At 33.4% G+C, this 15912-nt stretch overlaps 2 protein-coding genes across 2 annotated transcripts; both read left to right on the forward strand.

Annotated features, from left to right (window-relative positions):
* The first annotated feature begins 1697 nt into the window (after positions 1–1697).
* On the forward strand, positions 1698–2922 carry LOC124436333. The gene is made up of 2 exons (XM_046986248.1): positions 1698–1900; positions 2128–2922. Exons 1-2 carry the CDS (start codon positions 1808–1810, stop codon positions 2779–2781), a joined length of 747 nt encoding a protein of 248 aa, XP_046842204.1. The 5' UTR covers positions 1698–1807; the 3' UTR covers positions 2782–2922.
* Positions 2923–11864: 8942 nt separating this feature from the next.
* LOC124438471 lies at positions 11865–12473 on the forward strand. The gene is made up of 2 exons (XM_046988636.1): positions 11865–12225; positions 12313–12473. The coding sequence occupies exons 1-2, from the start codon at positions 11865–11867 to the stop codon at positions 12471–12473; spliced, it is 522 nt and encodes a 173-aa protein (XP_046844592.1).
* The last annotated feature ends 3439 nt before the right edge of the window (positions 12474–15912 follow it).

The raw sequence follows: 15912 nt of genomic DNA on the forward strand, positions 1-15912 counted from the left end.
AAATAAAAGATGTTTACTGTGTTTGCACAGACTCACGTAAACCGAGGAGACCTTTAGGATGACTCGAGAGCAGCTTCATTGCTTCCCTGAGACCGAAGGTCGATTGCACATGCTCAGTTGGTCGACAGTTCTCACAAACGTCTCCGAGGTTTGCATAAGCAAGTGCAAACAAAATCGATGCTTTCGTATTTCTAATCTGAACGACATGCGTCCTACAACATTTGAGGACTTTAAAAAATATAGTTGTCCGCTTTGAACTGACACATATATGAGCTGTTCGGAAACTCTTTCAATAAAATGCAGGAAAGGTCCAATTCTCCTTTCCTACATTCAGGGGAGCGCCAATCATATTATTTTTTGAATCTCGTTTTATTTCTTATGCCTTGAATGGTTTGTTCTTATTATCCTTACAAGTCCTTTTTGTCCTTCTTATGCATACCTTCTTATCCTACTTTAATGTTTGTATCCTTATTTGCCCATGTAAAATTCAATAGTCTTCCAAACTTGAAAGACGTGAACAAAAAACATTACTATTTATATCTTTCGAATTTCATGCATTAGCAGCATTGCGTTATCAAAATCAATACCAATTAAATGTGTATCCAGGATAAATATTAATTACTGATTACATTGTTTTTTTATAGTCAAATGTCATGATGACAGAAAGACTATTTTTTAAAACTGACAAAGGCATGGCTAATTTAAAACTTACAGTTAAAAACTTAAGTTAAAAATTCCTGTAAGTTAAATACTTTTCAGTAAGACACACATGCAAACGCCTCATTTCATCAATATCACAAATTTCAATTTAAGGGGAAGCTTGTAAATTGGCAAAGCAGGCAAACTTTGGATCATCAAGACGTAATGTATTTAATTTGATACATTTTGTATTTGATAAAATGACGCACATGCTGACATTACAGGTCTGCTACTCCTATGACAAATGACGTACGTATTTTTTTGATGACGTTCATCTTTCGTAAAACAAAAATAAATGTGTTTGAAAGGTGTTTGATATCACTGGTTGGCAAAGGGTCAATTATGCATAGCACAAGCAAGGGCAAGGCAAACTAGGTTTTTTGTTTAAAGAAGTCTTTGAAGTGACTTAATCCTTTAAACGTTGGGTATGGTTGACATTGAAATGTAATTTATGTTTTGAGCAATATGGCAATGTAGCAATATGGCAATGGCCGCTTCGTCCAGATAAAATTACATTTTTTTTGTAAAGGGATCGTATTTTTTCATCGCATTAATTTATAATGCAGCAATAATTAAACTTTTTATGCAATATTCCGAAAATACACCTCTTCCTCGACACCCGTGCAATATCAGACAATACGCCTCTTCCACAAATAGTTTGTGCAACAAAATAAAGTGGTATTTCAACGTTCTTTAAATTTCTAATCTGAAACAAAAATATAGCTAACTGAACAATGGTTTCTGTATGGATGAAATGTTATACATCATAAAATAACAACCTTTATTCCTCGTGCATGAAACTAATCTCTTGAGAAAGCTAGATAAAAATTTCCTGTTTTTAATCGAGAGAAAAAACAACTTACCGTCTTTAGGTCAAAGTAGCTATTTCAATCATCACCATTATGTTGTTGCTTTCATAATGATTAACGACAGTGTTCTGTCAATCATGATCTACGCGTTAGTATTGATTGATTACAGGTTGATAGGGCGAAGCTTTGTTATAAAAAGGGCATCGTCATTTATACTTGCAGCTAGCTGTTCCTCTCGGAAGAAGATAAGCGACACACGGCTTTGAAATAGTGAATTGAGTCGTAAAAAAAAACAAGCAATGGAATTATTTTTTCTGCCTTCCCTACTCTTCACGCTTTTCATTCTCCAAGTCAACGTTATGGAGTCAGCTGATGTTGAGACCCCCAAAAAGGTTTGTTTCAAACTTATTCAATTTAAAAGAGATAAATACTGGAATAGAACGTTTGTGAATCCTGACAGAATTTCAACGAGGTATGCTCGCAAACAGGCACTGAGGATAACATTTTGAAAATTTGGATTTTTAAAATTTATATATCATATATATGCCCAATCCTGTATCACATTAAAAACATGTGTTCTAAAAAACATTGCAATCTTTTAATTTTTTTTCGAATGTAGTTTGACATCAGCTCTAAAAGTTGCGTGGATTATCTGAGAAAAGGATACAAATCTGATGGTTTTTATGATATTTATGATTTTAACACCAACAAAATCATTACAGTGTACTGTGACTTGACTTCAGAACCTGGGTCAGCTTGGACGTTGGTCATGTCTTTTGCGTTGAAGAACAGGTTAACAAATTCAATGAATGCCAGGGCCCTCCTGCAGAACGTCGCAATAAACGAGCAATCACCAAACTGGGGGATCTATCGTATGAGCCACTCTCAAATGAATTATCTGAAATCACAGTCAACTCACTGGAGAGCAACATGCAGTTATCCAACAAACAAAGTTGACTATAGAGATTATGTAAGAGCAAAAATTTCTGATTTTGATGTCATGACCTTTACTGGCAATGGTATTTGTAAGAAAGTAGAGTTTGTAAACATCCGTGGTCATCAGTGCGCTCAATGTACGTCGAAATGGTGGCAAGTATTGGGTGCATACGCGGCCCATATTGATAGCTATGCTACGGGCTGTGATCTGAATCCTTCCACTGGTTCTGTGGTTTCAGAAGACAACTTTGGCTTCTACGGTACAACCAATAATAAGTTTCGTTGCACAGAAAACCAGTTGTCTACAACCAATTGGTGGTTTGGAGCCTACAAATGATCAATTGACTAGAAAAAACGTCACACGAAGTTTCAAGTTCAGTCCAGAATTTTAGTTTTTGATTAAGACATCACATCACGAACAAATGATCTCGTGTGTACCTTACTATAAAAATATATATTAACAAATAGTTTTTCAAAATTTTGATTGTTTGTGTGATGTTTTTATAACACTTACTACAAAAATATATATTAACAAATAGTATTTCAAAATTTTGCTTGTTTGTGTGATGTTTTTATAACACTTACTATAAAAATATATACTAACATATAGTATTACAAAATTTTGCTTGTTTGTGTGATGTTTTTATAACAACAGCTAAACCATTCACTATTTTGCACAATTCTGACTTCATTTATATCTTTATTTTGCAAATGATTTAACATCAAGTACGTGCATTTTTCAGTCAAGTATTTTCTCATTTTAAATGCCCGCCAAATCTCTCATTAGTATCTCTAACTCTTTCAAATGATCACATGATCATGCAATTGTTTCATCATTATCGTGCATCATCTTCGATAACGATGATGAATCTTAACCTTAATCTTAACTTGCATCACAATACCACGTCATCCGTAAACAATTCCTGTTCATACAGCAGTTGGGAAAATTGCAATGAAAATTCAAATAGCAACGTCCTTTGCGCTGGCTATACATATACAGTATTTACACTTTTTTAATTATGGCTAGTTCTAGTCTGAGACATCAATTGAAAGCAAAATTTTTTCAAAAGAAACTAGCCAAAAAAAGCAGAATATATATAAATATGCTTTCTTCCTGTCAATTAACGTTTGATTGACGCCGCTCTTCTAAGTGCCGGTACTCTTTTGAAATATTCTTCATCCAAATGGACGAAATCATAAGTGATTTTATACATCAAAGCAAGCAAGCTTCTTTTTTCCTTTTTCAAACGATTCTAAAGGTAGTTCGGTAATTATGATTGTTACGCTGAATTTTCATGTACGATTTCCCGTAAACAAAGAAGCAACAGATATTGTTAAATTTTAATCACCTAATTAACTAAGATTAAGGGTTCCAATCTGGCTTTCCGTAGTCAACTTTAATCTAGCATAGCTGTTTTGTATTTTGGAAAATGAGCAATTTTCAGTCTTTTTTGTAAAATCCAAGTAGTTGTAGGATATTTATGCTCTATTGCAGCATTATTAAGTTCATATTTTGAGTTTTGAGCAATTTGCAGTAGTAGAAATATTTTATGATCTTTGTTTGCGCCTGTACGTTGAATCATTTATGACACCATGTTAAATACTGACATCTTCCATAAAATATGAGTTAGTCCTATTTTCTTTCCTCTTTTATCTCTTCTCACACTTTTGTAAGTTAAAAAATTAATCAATTTCATGTTGCAACAATGAAAGTAACATTAGAAAGAGGATGTACATGTGACTCTTTTAATGTCCATTGTCGAAATCGTGCCTTCAAAATTTGCGCGTGAAATGCCAGAATAAAGCTGTTAAGTGAGATTGAACGTAACGAAAAACTTCATTATCTTGGCTATGGGAAAATTCATTCAAATAGAAAGTTTCCTACGTCTGTTTGTAAACTGATTCTAGATGGTGAAAATTAAAGGTGATCGTAATATAGGTATTTGTGATATCACACTATGTTTAAATAACACGTCGACGCTTGCTGATAAAATTATAAAGAGTATAATTAAACAAACAACTTTCACTCCCAGTGTCTACAAGACCACGTGCTCGCTAAAATATGTATTAATGTACATATATGAATGACGTAATAAACTGAACTATATACATATCTTTTAACTGGTGAATATCTTTTCTCGCAAACTATCTTGATTCCAACACACTATACATATATAGACGATGTAAGTCAAACTTTAATAAGAAAGGTACTTGGCTACATCACAAAACCTAACAGTTGAGCCATGAATTGACAACTAAAAAGCATTGTAATGTAAAGTTTCTAAGCATCAATGTCACTATCATAACATATGCACTTTCTATGTAGCCATACATGATAGCACTGAACTCTTTTGATTACTCTGAATTTAGAGAAAATTTGAGCTCGTATAATGAATGCACAAAATCACATGCAATGAAAAGTTTTTTAGGGTACTTCGGCATTCATAGAAAATGTAAAGTATGCACACGAGGTGAACGTTTGTCACGTGCAGTAAAGTGCATGTTTGTTATTCTGTAATATACATGAATGCCATTATCCCATGAACTTTAGAAACAGTGATTGATCACAAGCATATATATTAGCGATTGTGTTACTTCAGCATCTTGCAAAAAATTTCTTGACTAACCCTTTACAGGGCAGTGTAGCTGATTTATAACAATTACCGAAAGAAATGTGTGCACACTTTGCATGCAAAAATTTGCTGAGTAAAGGGTCAATTTACTGTAACACGATGTCGCACTGCTATGTACGTTCACCAAAATCTTTTCCAAACTCCTGCACCGAAAAGCACAACCATGACACAAGATACATAGGGAATCACTGGCAAGGGTTGTAATCCCCTACAGGGAATTGTTTAACCCTTTACCTGGCAATGTAGCCGACTGGAAACAATTACCAAACGAAATGTGTACAAAATTTTTGAAAAAACATTTCGATTAAAAGGTTGAGAATGTTAGCTAGCAGTGCTCTAGGAATCTAACCCAGAGGCCAAAAATTTCATTTGTCTATGCCATAGACTCTATGGTATTCAGTATATGACTTATATCATAATAAACATTTCGAGACGTCGTATGGAAAAGTCAATATCATATTTTATTTCAAACACTTAACTTAACGCATAAAAATTGATTTTAAAATAAACGTTTTAGTGCTACTAGCCTCTAATTCTGAATCTTCGAACAAATTTTGGTTGCATTAAATTCTTGTCCCCAAACCTTGGGCACATTTTTTACCGCGAAACGAAATGGAAGGAAAACCAGCAAAGCTGAAAAAAACCTTTTGAGTGAGAAAGTATATATATTTTGGAAAATGTTTCAAGTATATGTATCGAGTGTTTTTAGCTGACGTCATAGCCACCATTTTTGTTGTTTTCATCTCAATGAAACCAAGACTGAATTTATGCCAGTTAACATTCGCAACAATCAGGAGATCAAAACACTGTCATAAAATATTCTGAAATGTGTTGAAGACTACAAGTATCTAAGATCACACATAAAGAACTCAGAGAAAGACTTAAACATCGGAAAAGGTATTGCATGGACTGCCTGCAACAAATTGGAAAAGATCTGGAAATCCAACCTAGATCGGAAATTTAAAATCCAAATTTTTCGAGCTCTAGTTGAGCACATCTTATTGTACGGTTCTGACTCTCTCAGCCAAACAACAGCAGCGTTTAGATGGAAGTTATACACGTCTCTTAAGAAGAGTCCTCAATCTCTCTTGGCAAAACCACCCAACTTTAGAAACAATATATGGAGACCTACCAAGAGTATCAAACTTAGTTTGTAAGAGACGTGTTCAGTTCGCAGGCCATTGTGCACGTGCAACTGAGGAACTCATCATGTGTCATCATTTGTACTTTGGAGACACTCATCATCTGAGAATAGATGACGCATGTTAACCTTTCCAGATAGGATAAGACGAGACACAACAATTCCTAAGGAAAATCTGTTAACAGCTATGAAAGATAGAGAATACTGGAAAGATGTGGTGAGTTCAATCTCGGCTGAGGCCGCAAGATGATGATGATGATGATTTTTGTTGTATCAAACTGAAAAGAACTTTAATGAAGTTTTTTCAATTGTTACACCAATATGGCTGCTTAATCCATTGCCAGGTGTACTCCTTTGGGAATGGGGATCCCGATGCTTGTCCATCCAGTGGGGGATCTATAGTTAGTCAAAATAAGTAACAACAACCCATCCAGTTGGTTAAATTCTTTGAAAGTTTCCATCCAACAGCAATTGAATAAAAACTGCTTAGCAGTTTTAAAATATTTTACCTAACGATGGGGGAGATACTGAATTTGCTTACTGTGTATAATAAACATTTTGACCTCTAACTTTTTCTGCTTCAGCCCAGTATTTGCTGGTGATTTCGTAAGTTTTTATGACTACCAAATTAATTTTAATCATTCCAGTTACATCAAAGCTCTAAAGACGAATCCATTCAAAAAATTCTACCAAAATGTTACTATAAGTTTGTAAGTTTCTTAGTGAGAGAATTTATTAAGGTGTGTAATACAGCTTGATAAATGTAGCTACAGCTTTAAAACACTACACAAAATGTAGTTGTTAATGCAAGACAGTTTCTTAATGCTTTTAAGGTTTGAGTGGATGTGAGCTGCCGTTTTCATGAAAATGTTGAAACTCTACAACGATATTTAATCCATTCGATTCATATATTTAGGTCGAAACATAAAATGCCGCACTATTTTTAAGAAAGTACCCAGAATTTATAGAAAGATTTCTTGTCTTCCTCAAATTTCAATGTAACCAGCCACTTTGAGTCTTTTAATTGCAATCTCTTCGATTATTCAGTGGCAGTTTCGACTTTTCCGTGATTCATTGTCAACAGTCGATCAAAGTTTCATATGTCAGTAGTGCCCATTTTTGACAGCAGATCATACCATGCTCACGTTTCTTTATGAAATGACATTTTTTACTTGAAACAGATCTTGTTTGTAGCAAGACTTTTTAGCCAATGATTATAAGTAAATGTAGTCTCTTTTTTGACATTGAACTACAACCTATACATACGATCGCTCAACATCGCCAAGTGTGAATGGTGGTGAGGCTTAATTTACGGCTGCTAGTAATTAGAATTCTACTTTGTTTTTATGTAATAAGACGACAGTGAAGATGATGTACTGAACTGTGTTGCGATGAATTTCAAACTGTAAATGCATTTGCTTTTACTTTTGCTTTAACTATTCCAAACTGTAAATGCATTTTGCTTTTACTTTTGCTTTAACTTTTCCAAACTGTAAATGCATTTTGCTTTTACTTTTGCTTTTACTTTTCCAAACTGTAAATACATTTTGCTTTGTAGTGTAGTGTGTTCTCTAAGAAGTATTCATGTTGATAAACCCTCTATTCATAAATTTAATGATAACTGTAATTTTCCAATGACAAAAAGTGACTATAGAACTTTGAAGTAACGTTTATAATTAATAACATAATCGCAAAAATACACATGCACACACCTTACTTTACCACCACAAAAGATGTTAAAGTCCTATTCTAAAAATTAGCTACACTTCAGCACAAGCAAGGTTTAAGTGCATATCCAAGAATTAATCAATAAAACTTAATTAAGAGCATTTAACTAATCAAGAGCATCGGGATCCAGTTCACCCCCACATCAATCACACACACACATGCGGTTTGTAACTATGGGATTGTTGTGGATGTGAATTATCGATAATATAAATATAAATCAATTAGAACCTGAACCTTTTTGAGTCATCCATTCATGACGCATCACCTTTATTGCTTGGTAAAGTAAGGTGTGTGCATGTGTATTTTTGCGATTATGTTATTAATTATAAACGTTACTTCAAAGTTCTATAGTCACTTTTTGTCATTGGAAAATTACAGTTATCATTAAATTTATGAATAGAGGGCTTATCAACATGAATACTTCTTAGAGAAAACACTACACTACAAAGCAAAATGTATTTACAGTTTGGAAAAGTAAAAGCAAAAGTAAAAGCCAAATGCATTTACAGTGTGGAAAATGATGTTCAAAGCATCACCTTTATTGCTTTGAACATTCTCGGTGATGTTGCAACATCACCGAGAATACCGTATAACCATCATTTTTCATCGTGTCCATTAGCGTACCATCCTATCCATTACCCATGTTGTTAGTCGTATAAATACTACCATTCCCTTACTACTATACTCGCCATTGATATTACCACCATTTTCAAAGGTAGTTTTATTCCACAAAATCATTTAACCATTAACGCTTTTCAATTATTTGTCGACAAGCCCATATTTCCTGACGCCATAATTTTGCATTGTTGAAAGTTTCTTTTCGTACAATTACCATCCGTTTTTATTTCAGGATTATTAAATCCAAATCCATATCCAAACAAACCCTAAGATTATGAATGTAGAATGAATTCGTTCAGAATGTCAGCTGATCAAACATGCAGCAGTGGGGCCCCTCACTGTTATATGCTAAAGCAACTACATTAACAACAAATCCAAAACTACAGACAAACATACTAGTTTGCCAAAGACATGATACTCACGAATGTTAAACGAACTCTGTGCTTTCTTATTACTAAAGGAGAAAATGAGAAATGCGTACTAGTCACACACACTTATGACATTACAATACATTGAACACATTGAGCTGCATGATGTATACTGGAAATTTTGAGTCGCAACTTATTGATAACAATCTGTAAAACCGATGGTCAAACGGAGATTGGTTTCATAAGATATAAACTTTCATTATCAAATTTACCATACTTAAAGCAATTATGTTATGTAAACAATATTACAGTAAATGCAAATTCGATACCATGACTCACAAATATTTAAACGGTAAAAGAACCTTATAGAAAGTTTTAAACATGGCAACATCGCAATGCACTCTTTAAATAATAGAATTGATTGAGAATTCGTATTAATGCTTTATAACTGAAATCGTGTCTACCAAAACTTTACACGTACCTCCCAAAATTTCATTTGCCAGAAAACACAGAAATCATTCACTATAAATCAAAGCAAAATGATGTTTCTTGTCAATGATCAATGGCCTTCTCTACTTAAAGAACGCGACACATAGTTCAAATTGCAAACAACTCTAAAAGATCAACTTGCAACTACGAAGTGGCAGGCTCTTATACAAGTAATTTGTCTTCCTCTAAATCGACGAGTCTAGTAATAACTGAGATAAGTAAATTCGACCAACATTTATATACCTACGAAAACGTTCAAACTACAAGCAAAACGATTACATCAAAAACTCTGTGCTCTAAGATTGACCCAGCGGAATGTATATTTCTAAAAAAACAGAACTTTTGCACAACAAAAGAAAACTAATTATATGGTTGAATTAATTCATTGATCTTTAAGAACATTAGAAATTGACATACAGCAATAATTAATGTTGCATAAAGTATTGTCAGTTACATACATATACTAAATTATTTCTACTAACACAGAAGCTTTTCTGAGCATGGCAATTGGAAAAAGGTTTCTCAAAGCAAATTTCTATTAAGGTATTCTTCCTTCAAATACACTCTGTATAATAGCACACTGGTTTCCATTGGCAATAAAAGCGCAGTTGAGGAAACAAAGCAAAACATATTCTCGTTAGGTTGGAGGAAACAAAACAAAAGGATTTTCTTTCCTATTGGCTTTTGCTCCGTTGTGCTTCTCTTATGCTTATGTCAATGATTATGAATACAGTTCAATGCATTCTTTTGTATTTTCTTTTGTCCTTGCCTGTCTTTATATTTATGATGCTGAAGATCTAGAAATTCATGGAGGTTTATTGCTTCCTTTGTAATATATGCAGTGAACAACTTCCCATTCTTCATAACTGCCCTCTATTATTAAAAAACTAACTATAATTGACGATGTAGTGATGTGGAAGTTTTGGGAAAAAATTCTTAGTCTATAGCTCATAGTTCAAGCAAAAGGGAAAGAAGAGTGTTGAAACGATTGCCATTCAGTACAAATTATATTTGTGATGAGTTATTGATAACACCATAGTTATTGATAGGTGAACGAACTTATAATAGTAAAGGATCAGAACGTTAACGACCATGGACTAACACCGTTTCAATGAAATCATCTGGCTTGTGAAAAAATACATAAATTCCAACCCCATTGCTCGGTCCACTCCCTCTCTCCTCAATACATTTGCGATTCATTCCTGCACAGTAACTTTTTTCATTTGAAATTTGTTTAGAAATTAAAAACTATTAGCTTTGTCGCAAAACTACTTTTAATACATCGAGTTGCAAGAATTCGTTTTGACAAAAACTGGATCACACAGTGAGCTACTCATAAGCACGTAGAACAATACCTTGACCTTAACTTTGCCTTGCTGCCTCTTTATTGCAAAATTAATGTTAACCTATTATTGTGCTGCTTGTTGTTTGACTTACTTTAAGTTTAGTTGCAAAGGTAGTTCGGGCAATACAATTTGAATATATTCAAATAGCTACTTTAATCTTGTAACGTAAACTTAGAAAAAACAAGTCTGTGGGTAGAGTTTGAGACATACAAAAAACTTGTCTTAAACACACTGCACCCAAGCATTGAAAAGCATGACAATCTACTGATCACAGTGATGTCAGGCTTTTCATGCTTTTTGACAGTCTACTGTGATGCTACTAGATCACATATTTAGAGATAAAAGTGCATAGCTGATAGCTGACGACTTTTCCTTGCTGTCTGCTTTATATTAAAATATGGTGCATCACTCAGATAACCTTATTAATTTTTCTAAATTACAAAATGGCTAAACTGATTTTAACATATTGCTGTGTTGCTTGTTGTTTAATTTATCCTAAGTTTAAAGTTGCTCTGGTGGTTCTAAAAATAAAATTTGAATGTACCGAAATAAATTATTCTTGTAGCAAAAAACGAGTCTTTGTCAGGAGTTAGAAACATACAAAAAAACTTATCTCAAGCACACGTCATATAAACATTAATTGCAATGTATGATAATGATGCTTCTGGATCACATATGGTTTGGAGAGACAAAGGTACACAGCCAATTGCTGTTGAAAGAAATGAAAAATGTTATCTATTGGTTTTAGTTTTGAACTGACCAAAGACAAGTTTGAAATCAAATCCTTACATGTGACTTGTTGAAGCACTTTCGTTTTTCGAGTGAGATGTCGCTTGCGCATGACAATAAGATCTTCCTACTTTTAATTCGAAACTTTTCTTCCAAGCTTGTCTGTTTACGCACATAAAAAATGCATTCTAAACTTGCATTATAAAATGCAGTCTTTGGGCAGTAAAATAATTCATTGGCAAATGGACGACACTCATGCACTTGTATTTACTAAATTCAATTATATTTCATGAGTTCAAAGTAAGCAATTTTTATTGTCATGACGTTTGGCTTACTTTAACGTCAGCTTATCGTATGATGAATAACGGATGTCTTGCATGTGTTTTTATGATATTTATGAATTCAACACCAACAAAATCATTCATTTCTACTGTGACTTGACTTCAGAACCTGGGTCAGCGTGGACGTTGGTCATGTCGTATGCTTTGAAGAACAAGTTAACAAATTCGTTGCAAAGTAGGACCTTCCAGCAGAATGTCCCCATAAATGAGCGATCACCCAACTGGGATATTTATCGTATGAGCAACTCACAAATGAATTATATGAAGTCCCAGTCAACCCATTGGAGAGTAACGTGCAGTTATCCAAAGAACAAAGTTGATTATATAGATTATGTGAGATCAAAGTTTTCTGATCTTGATGTGATGACTTTTTCTGGTTCTGATATTTGTATGAAAGTAGAGTTTGTAAACATCCGTGGTCATCAATGCGCTCAGTGTACGTCGAAATGGTGGCAAGTGTGAAATACCTAATTAGCAATCATTGAGAGTAGTGTTTCAGGTTGTCAGTTTGACGCTCGCATTGGTTCTGTATATTCTGAGGATAACTTTGGCTACTATGGTGTGTTTAACAATAAGTTCCGTTGCACAGAAAATCAGGTTTCCACAACAAACTGGTGGTTTGGAGCTTATAAATAATCATTTCTCAAGAAAAAGCGTTATAAAAAACTTAGAGTTTCGTTTAACATTTCACTTTTTTACTTTAAGAACAAATGCATAAATAAATGTAGATTATTGAAAAAAAATTTTGAATACCTTGCTCACGTTTTCTTTTTCAAGTTTGATATAGAAACTATAGCAAGAATTAGTTTGATGAAGTTTAAAATATGTTAAAATGCCATTTTCAATTTCTTTTGCTGTAACTTTTGTTTCATAGTTCTTCTCAATTCATTTAAAAACTTTTTACGATGTGTGTTTCTGGTTTTGGAAGAATAGCTTTGGGCTGATCTTTTAGATTTGTTCAGGATGGCTAAACTGATGCTATCATGCTATTTTATTGGTTGCTGTTAAATTTACTTTTCGTTAAGAGTTGCTTTGGCAAGGAATTTTTTTCTCTTACACTTAGTAGTAGGTAGCTAAGAAAAAAGTCTGCGGAAAACTCTTTCTCAGGAATTCAACATATACAAAAAGCTTGTCTCAAGCACACTGCACAAAAGCATTGTAAAAAATGATAATGATGCAACAGAATCACGAAAGCGATAGCTGATTAAAGAAATGACATTTGGTGCCAATTGGTTGTGTGAACATCAACGATCAAATACACTAATTCAAAAAAAAGACATATGTTGCTCATTGGCTGTGGTTATCATGTTTTTTTTTGGCATAGAAAAATAATTTTTAGTTGAGTGTTGTCTGAAACTTTCAGTAAATCAAAATCAATGATTATTCTATAAACTAAAGATTATGCTTATAAACTACAAATGCTGACCTTCATAACATCCACAAAAATCATTTTCTATCTTTCATAGTTATGAACTTATGAAAATACCCTTATCACATAAACGGAATTTTTTTAAGTCACATACTTTGAACTGATCAAAGAGAAGCTTAAAATCAGATCATTACCTTTTATAGTTCAAGTACTTTCGTTTTTCGAGTACTAGAGACATCGCTTGTGCATGAGTAATGACACTAAGATCCCTCTGTTTTTAATTCGGAAAATTTTCTGCAACCTTTCCTTGTAAACTTGAAAACTCATAAAATGGGATTTTCGTGCAGTAAAATAGTGCACTGGCAAATGCGGGACACTCGTGCATTTTTATAAACTAAATTTACTCATAGGATTCATATTTCGTAAGTTTTCATCCTCATAACGTTCTTCAAAGATTTTTACACTTTATATTTAGCCATTGTAATTCAACAGGGATCTCTGCATGCATTTCCATTATTTCTGAGAGCACAATTCAAAAAACGTTAATTTTTTAAGACATATTTCAACAAAAAAAACAAGATAAAATCAAAATGAACCTCGAAAGAATTATTCAAACATAGTAAGACGTTTAAAGTTTTTGAGTTTGTTTCACAGATAAACAAGAGAAAAAATTCCTATTGTAGCTATAATATTTTCATGTTTAGGAACATAATTCAAAATATTTTCTTTGAAAGTGAATTTTGAGAACTGCCTATTTTAAGTTTTACAACTATCTATTTTACCACTAAGACTGCTCATATTGAAAATTGGAAATCTTATGACGAACCTTGCCTCAGAGCTAGAGAGAAGCAGAAAACGTTCAATAAGCTTAAACATATATTTACTTTAAACATCTGTATATAGATTTTTGCAGATGTATTAGATTATATAGGTTAATAAAAACCTGAGAAGGATTAGTTAGCTGTCAATGTTTACCACCGTTTCGACAACCTTAGTTAGCGGTAGTTCTCTTCAAAATCAAAACTATTGAAGTATAGTTTTGGTTGAATCAAAATGGGTTCTCAAAATAACATTCAATTCAGAAGGAAGCATCTTGCTAGTAAATCAGGATCAATAAAATTAGAAAAAACTCAAATCCCTATCTCCCACAATCAGGCCGGGGAACTCGGATCCAATTCTGGCAGATCAGTTGTTTATGTATCTTGTTTTGTTTTTATGTTTAATTTGTACGTCTCGTTCTTCTTATTCCTGTAAGTCTTTTATGTCCTTCTTATACGTACCGTGGTGGGTGGATGTAAATCAACGATAACATAATATAAACTGAACAGAACATGAACCTTTTGGAGTAATCATAATCCTTTTCATTTGTGTTGACAGATAACATTCCAGTCAGGACACATCGTTATTGCCTTGAACATCAACATCACCAAGAATACCATATTACCATAATTTTTCATCGTATCCATTAGCATGTTGTTAGTCGTAGGATAGGAAATCGGTTTGAATTCGAATTCTTATGTGTGACTTGTCTTCGTTTCTCAAATGTTTCAGATGTCACTTAAATAAGATCCTCTTCCTGTTTTTAATTTAGAAAACTTTTTGCTAGCTTGCATGATTGTTTACATAATAAATGCATTAGCTATACACTTGCATTTTAAAATGCAGTTTGAGTGTAGTAGAATAAGGCATTTGCAAATGCAGGATTATTGCAGGACACTCATGCATTTGTATTCACTAAATTTAATTATAAGGTTCTTGTTTCATAAGTTCAATGTAATTCATCAATAACCTTCATGGTCAACTAATCGTGTCATTCATGTTTCATACGTTAAATTTAGGTAATTTTCATTGTCACGTTTCAAGGTTAGCTAATATGGCTTACATAGGATGAATGACGTATGTCTTTTTTGATGACATGCAAATTTTGTAAGTACTGGATATTTTAACAAGTGAAAGCACTTTTATCACCGGCAAATGTTGGTAGACTTTCTCGACTGCTCGATCGTTCTCATAAACGTCTCTGAGGTTTGCATAAACAAGTGCAAACACGAAAAAATTCACATGGAAATTAATCATATGAATAACTCATTGTAAACTTCTAAAGATGAGAAACTGTATAAGGAATGTATAAAACCTTTTATTACAAACATGTAAAATATTTTAAACATTGCGGGTTTGATGCATGATGAAAGAATGCATTTTATAAACCCTAAACCTCTTCGTATTACCGCGACATTGTTATATTTATCAATAGAAGGGTTTTTTCAATAATGATTTTTGCATTAAGACAAAAAACATGTTTACTTTATGTGCACAGGCTTATGAAAGCCAAGGAGACCTTTAGGAGAACTCAAAAGCAGATCAGGGCTAGCCTTAGAGAGAAAGTTGATTGCCCCTGACCAACTGGTCGAGAATTCTCACAAACGTCTCCGACGTTTGCATAAGCAAGTTCAAACGAAATAGATCCTTTCGTATCTCGAATCTGAAGGACACATGTACTGCCACATTTGAAGGTTTTAAAATATTTTGTCTTCTTTGTTCACATACATGAAATGTTTAGAAACTCTTTCAATAAAATGAGGAAAACACCAATTATCCTCTCCTACAATCAGGGGAACTCCAATCCTATTCATCTGTTTATTTGTAGCTATGTCTCGTTTTTATTATCCTTATATAAGTCTTTTATGTTCTTAATTTGCATATCGT

Source organism: Xenia sp. Carnegie-2017, unplaced genomic scaffold (genome assembly GCF_021976095.1).
Source record: "Xenia sp. Carnegie-2017 unplaced genomic scaffold, XeniaSp_v1 HiC_scaffold_1, whole genome shotgun sequence".
Taxonomy (NCBI): Eukaryota; Metazoa; Cnidaria; class Anthozoa; order Malacalcyonacea; family Xeniidae; genus Xenia; species Xenia sp. Carnegie-2017.

Coding starts and splice junctions, on each gene's coding strand:
- LOC124436333 (XM_046986248.1), top strand. CDS start 1,808: ATGGAATTATTTTTTCTGCCTTCCCTACTCTTCACGCTTTTCATTCTC. Junction 1,901..2,127: donor ATGTTGAGACCCCCAAAAAG/GTTTGTTTCAAA, acceptor TTTCGAATGTAG/TTTGACATCAGCTCTAAAAG.
- LOC124438471 (XM_046988636.1), top strand. CDS start 11,865: ATGTCTTGCATGTGTTTTTATGATATTTATGAATTCAACACCAACAAA. Junction 12,226..12,312: donor TTTTTCTGGTTCTGATATTT/GTATGAAAGTAG, acceptor ATACCTAATTAG/CAATCATTGAGAGTAGTGTT.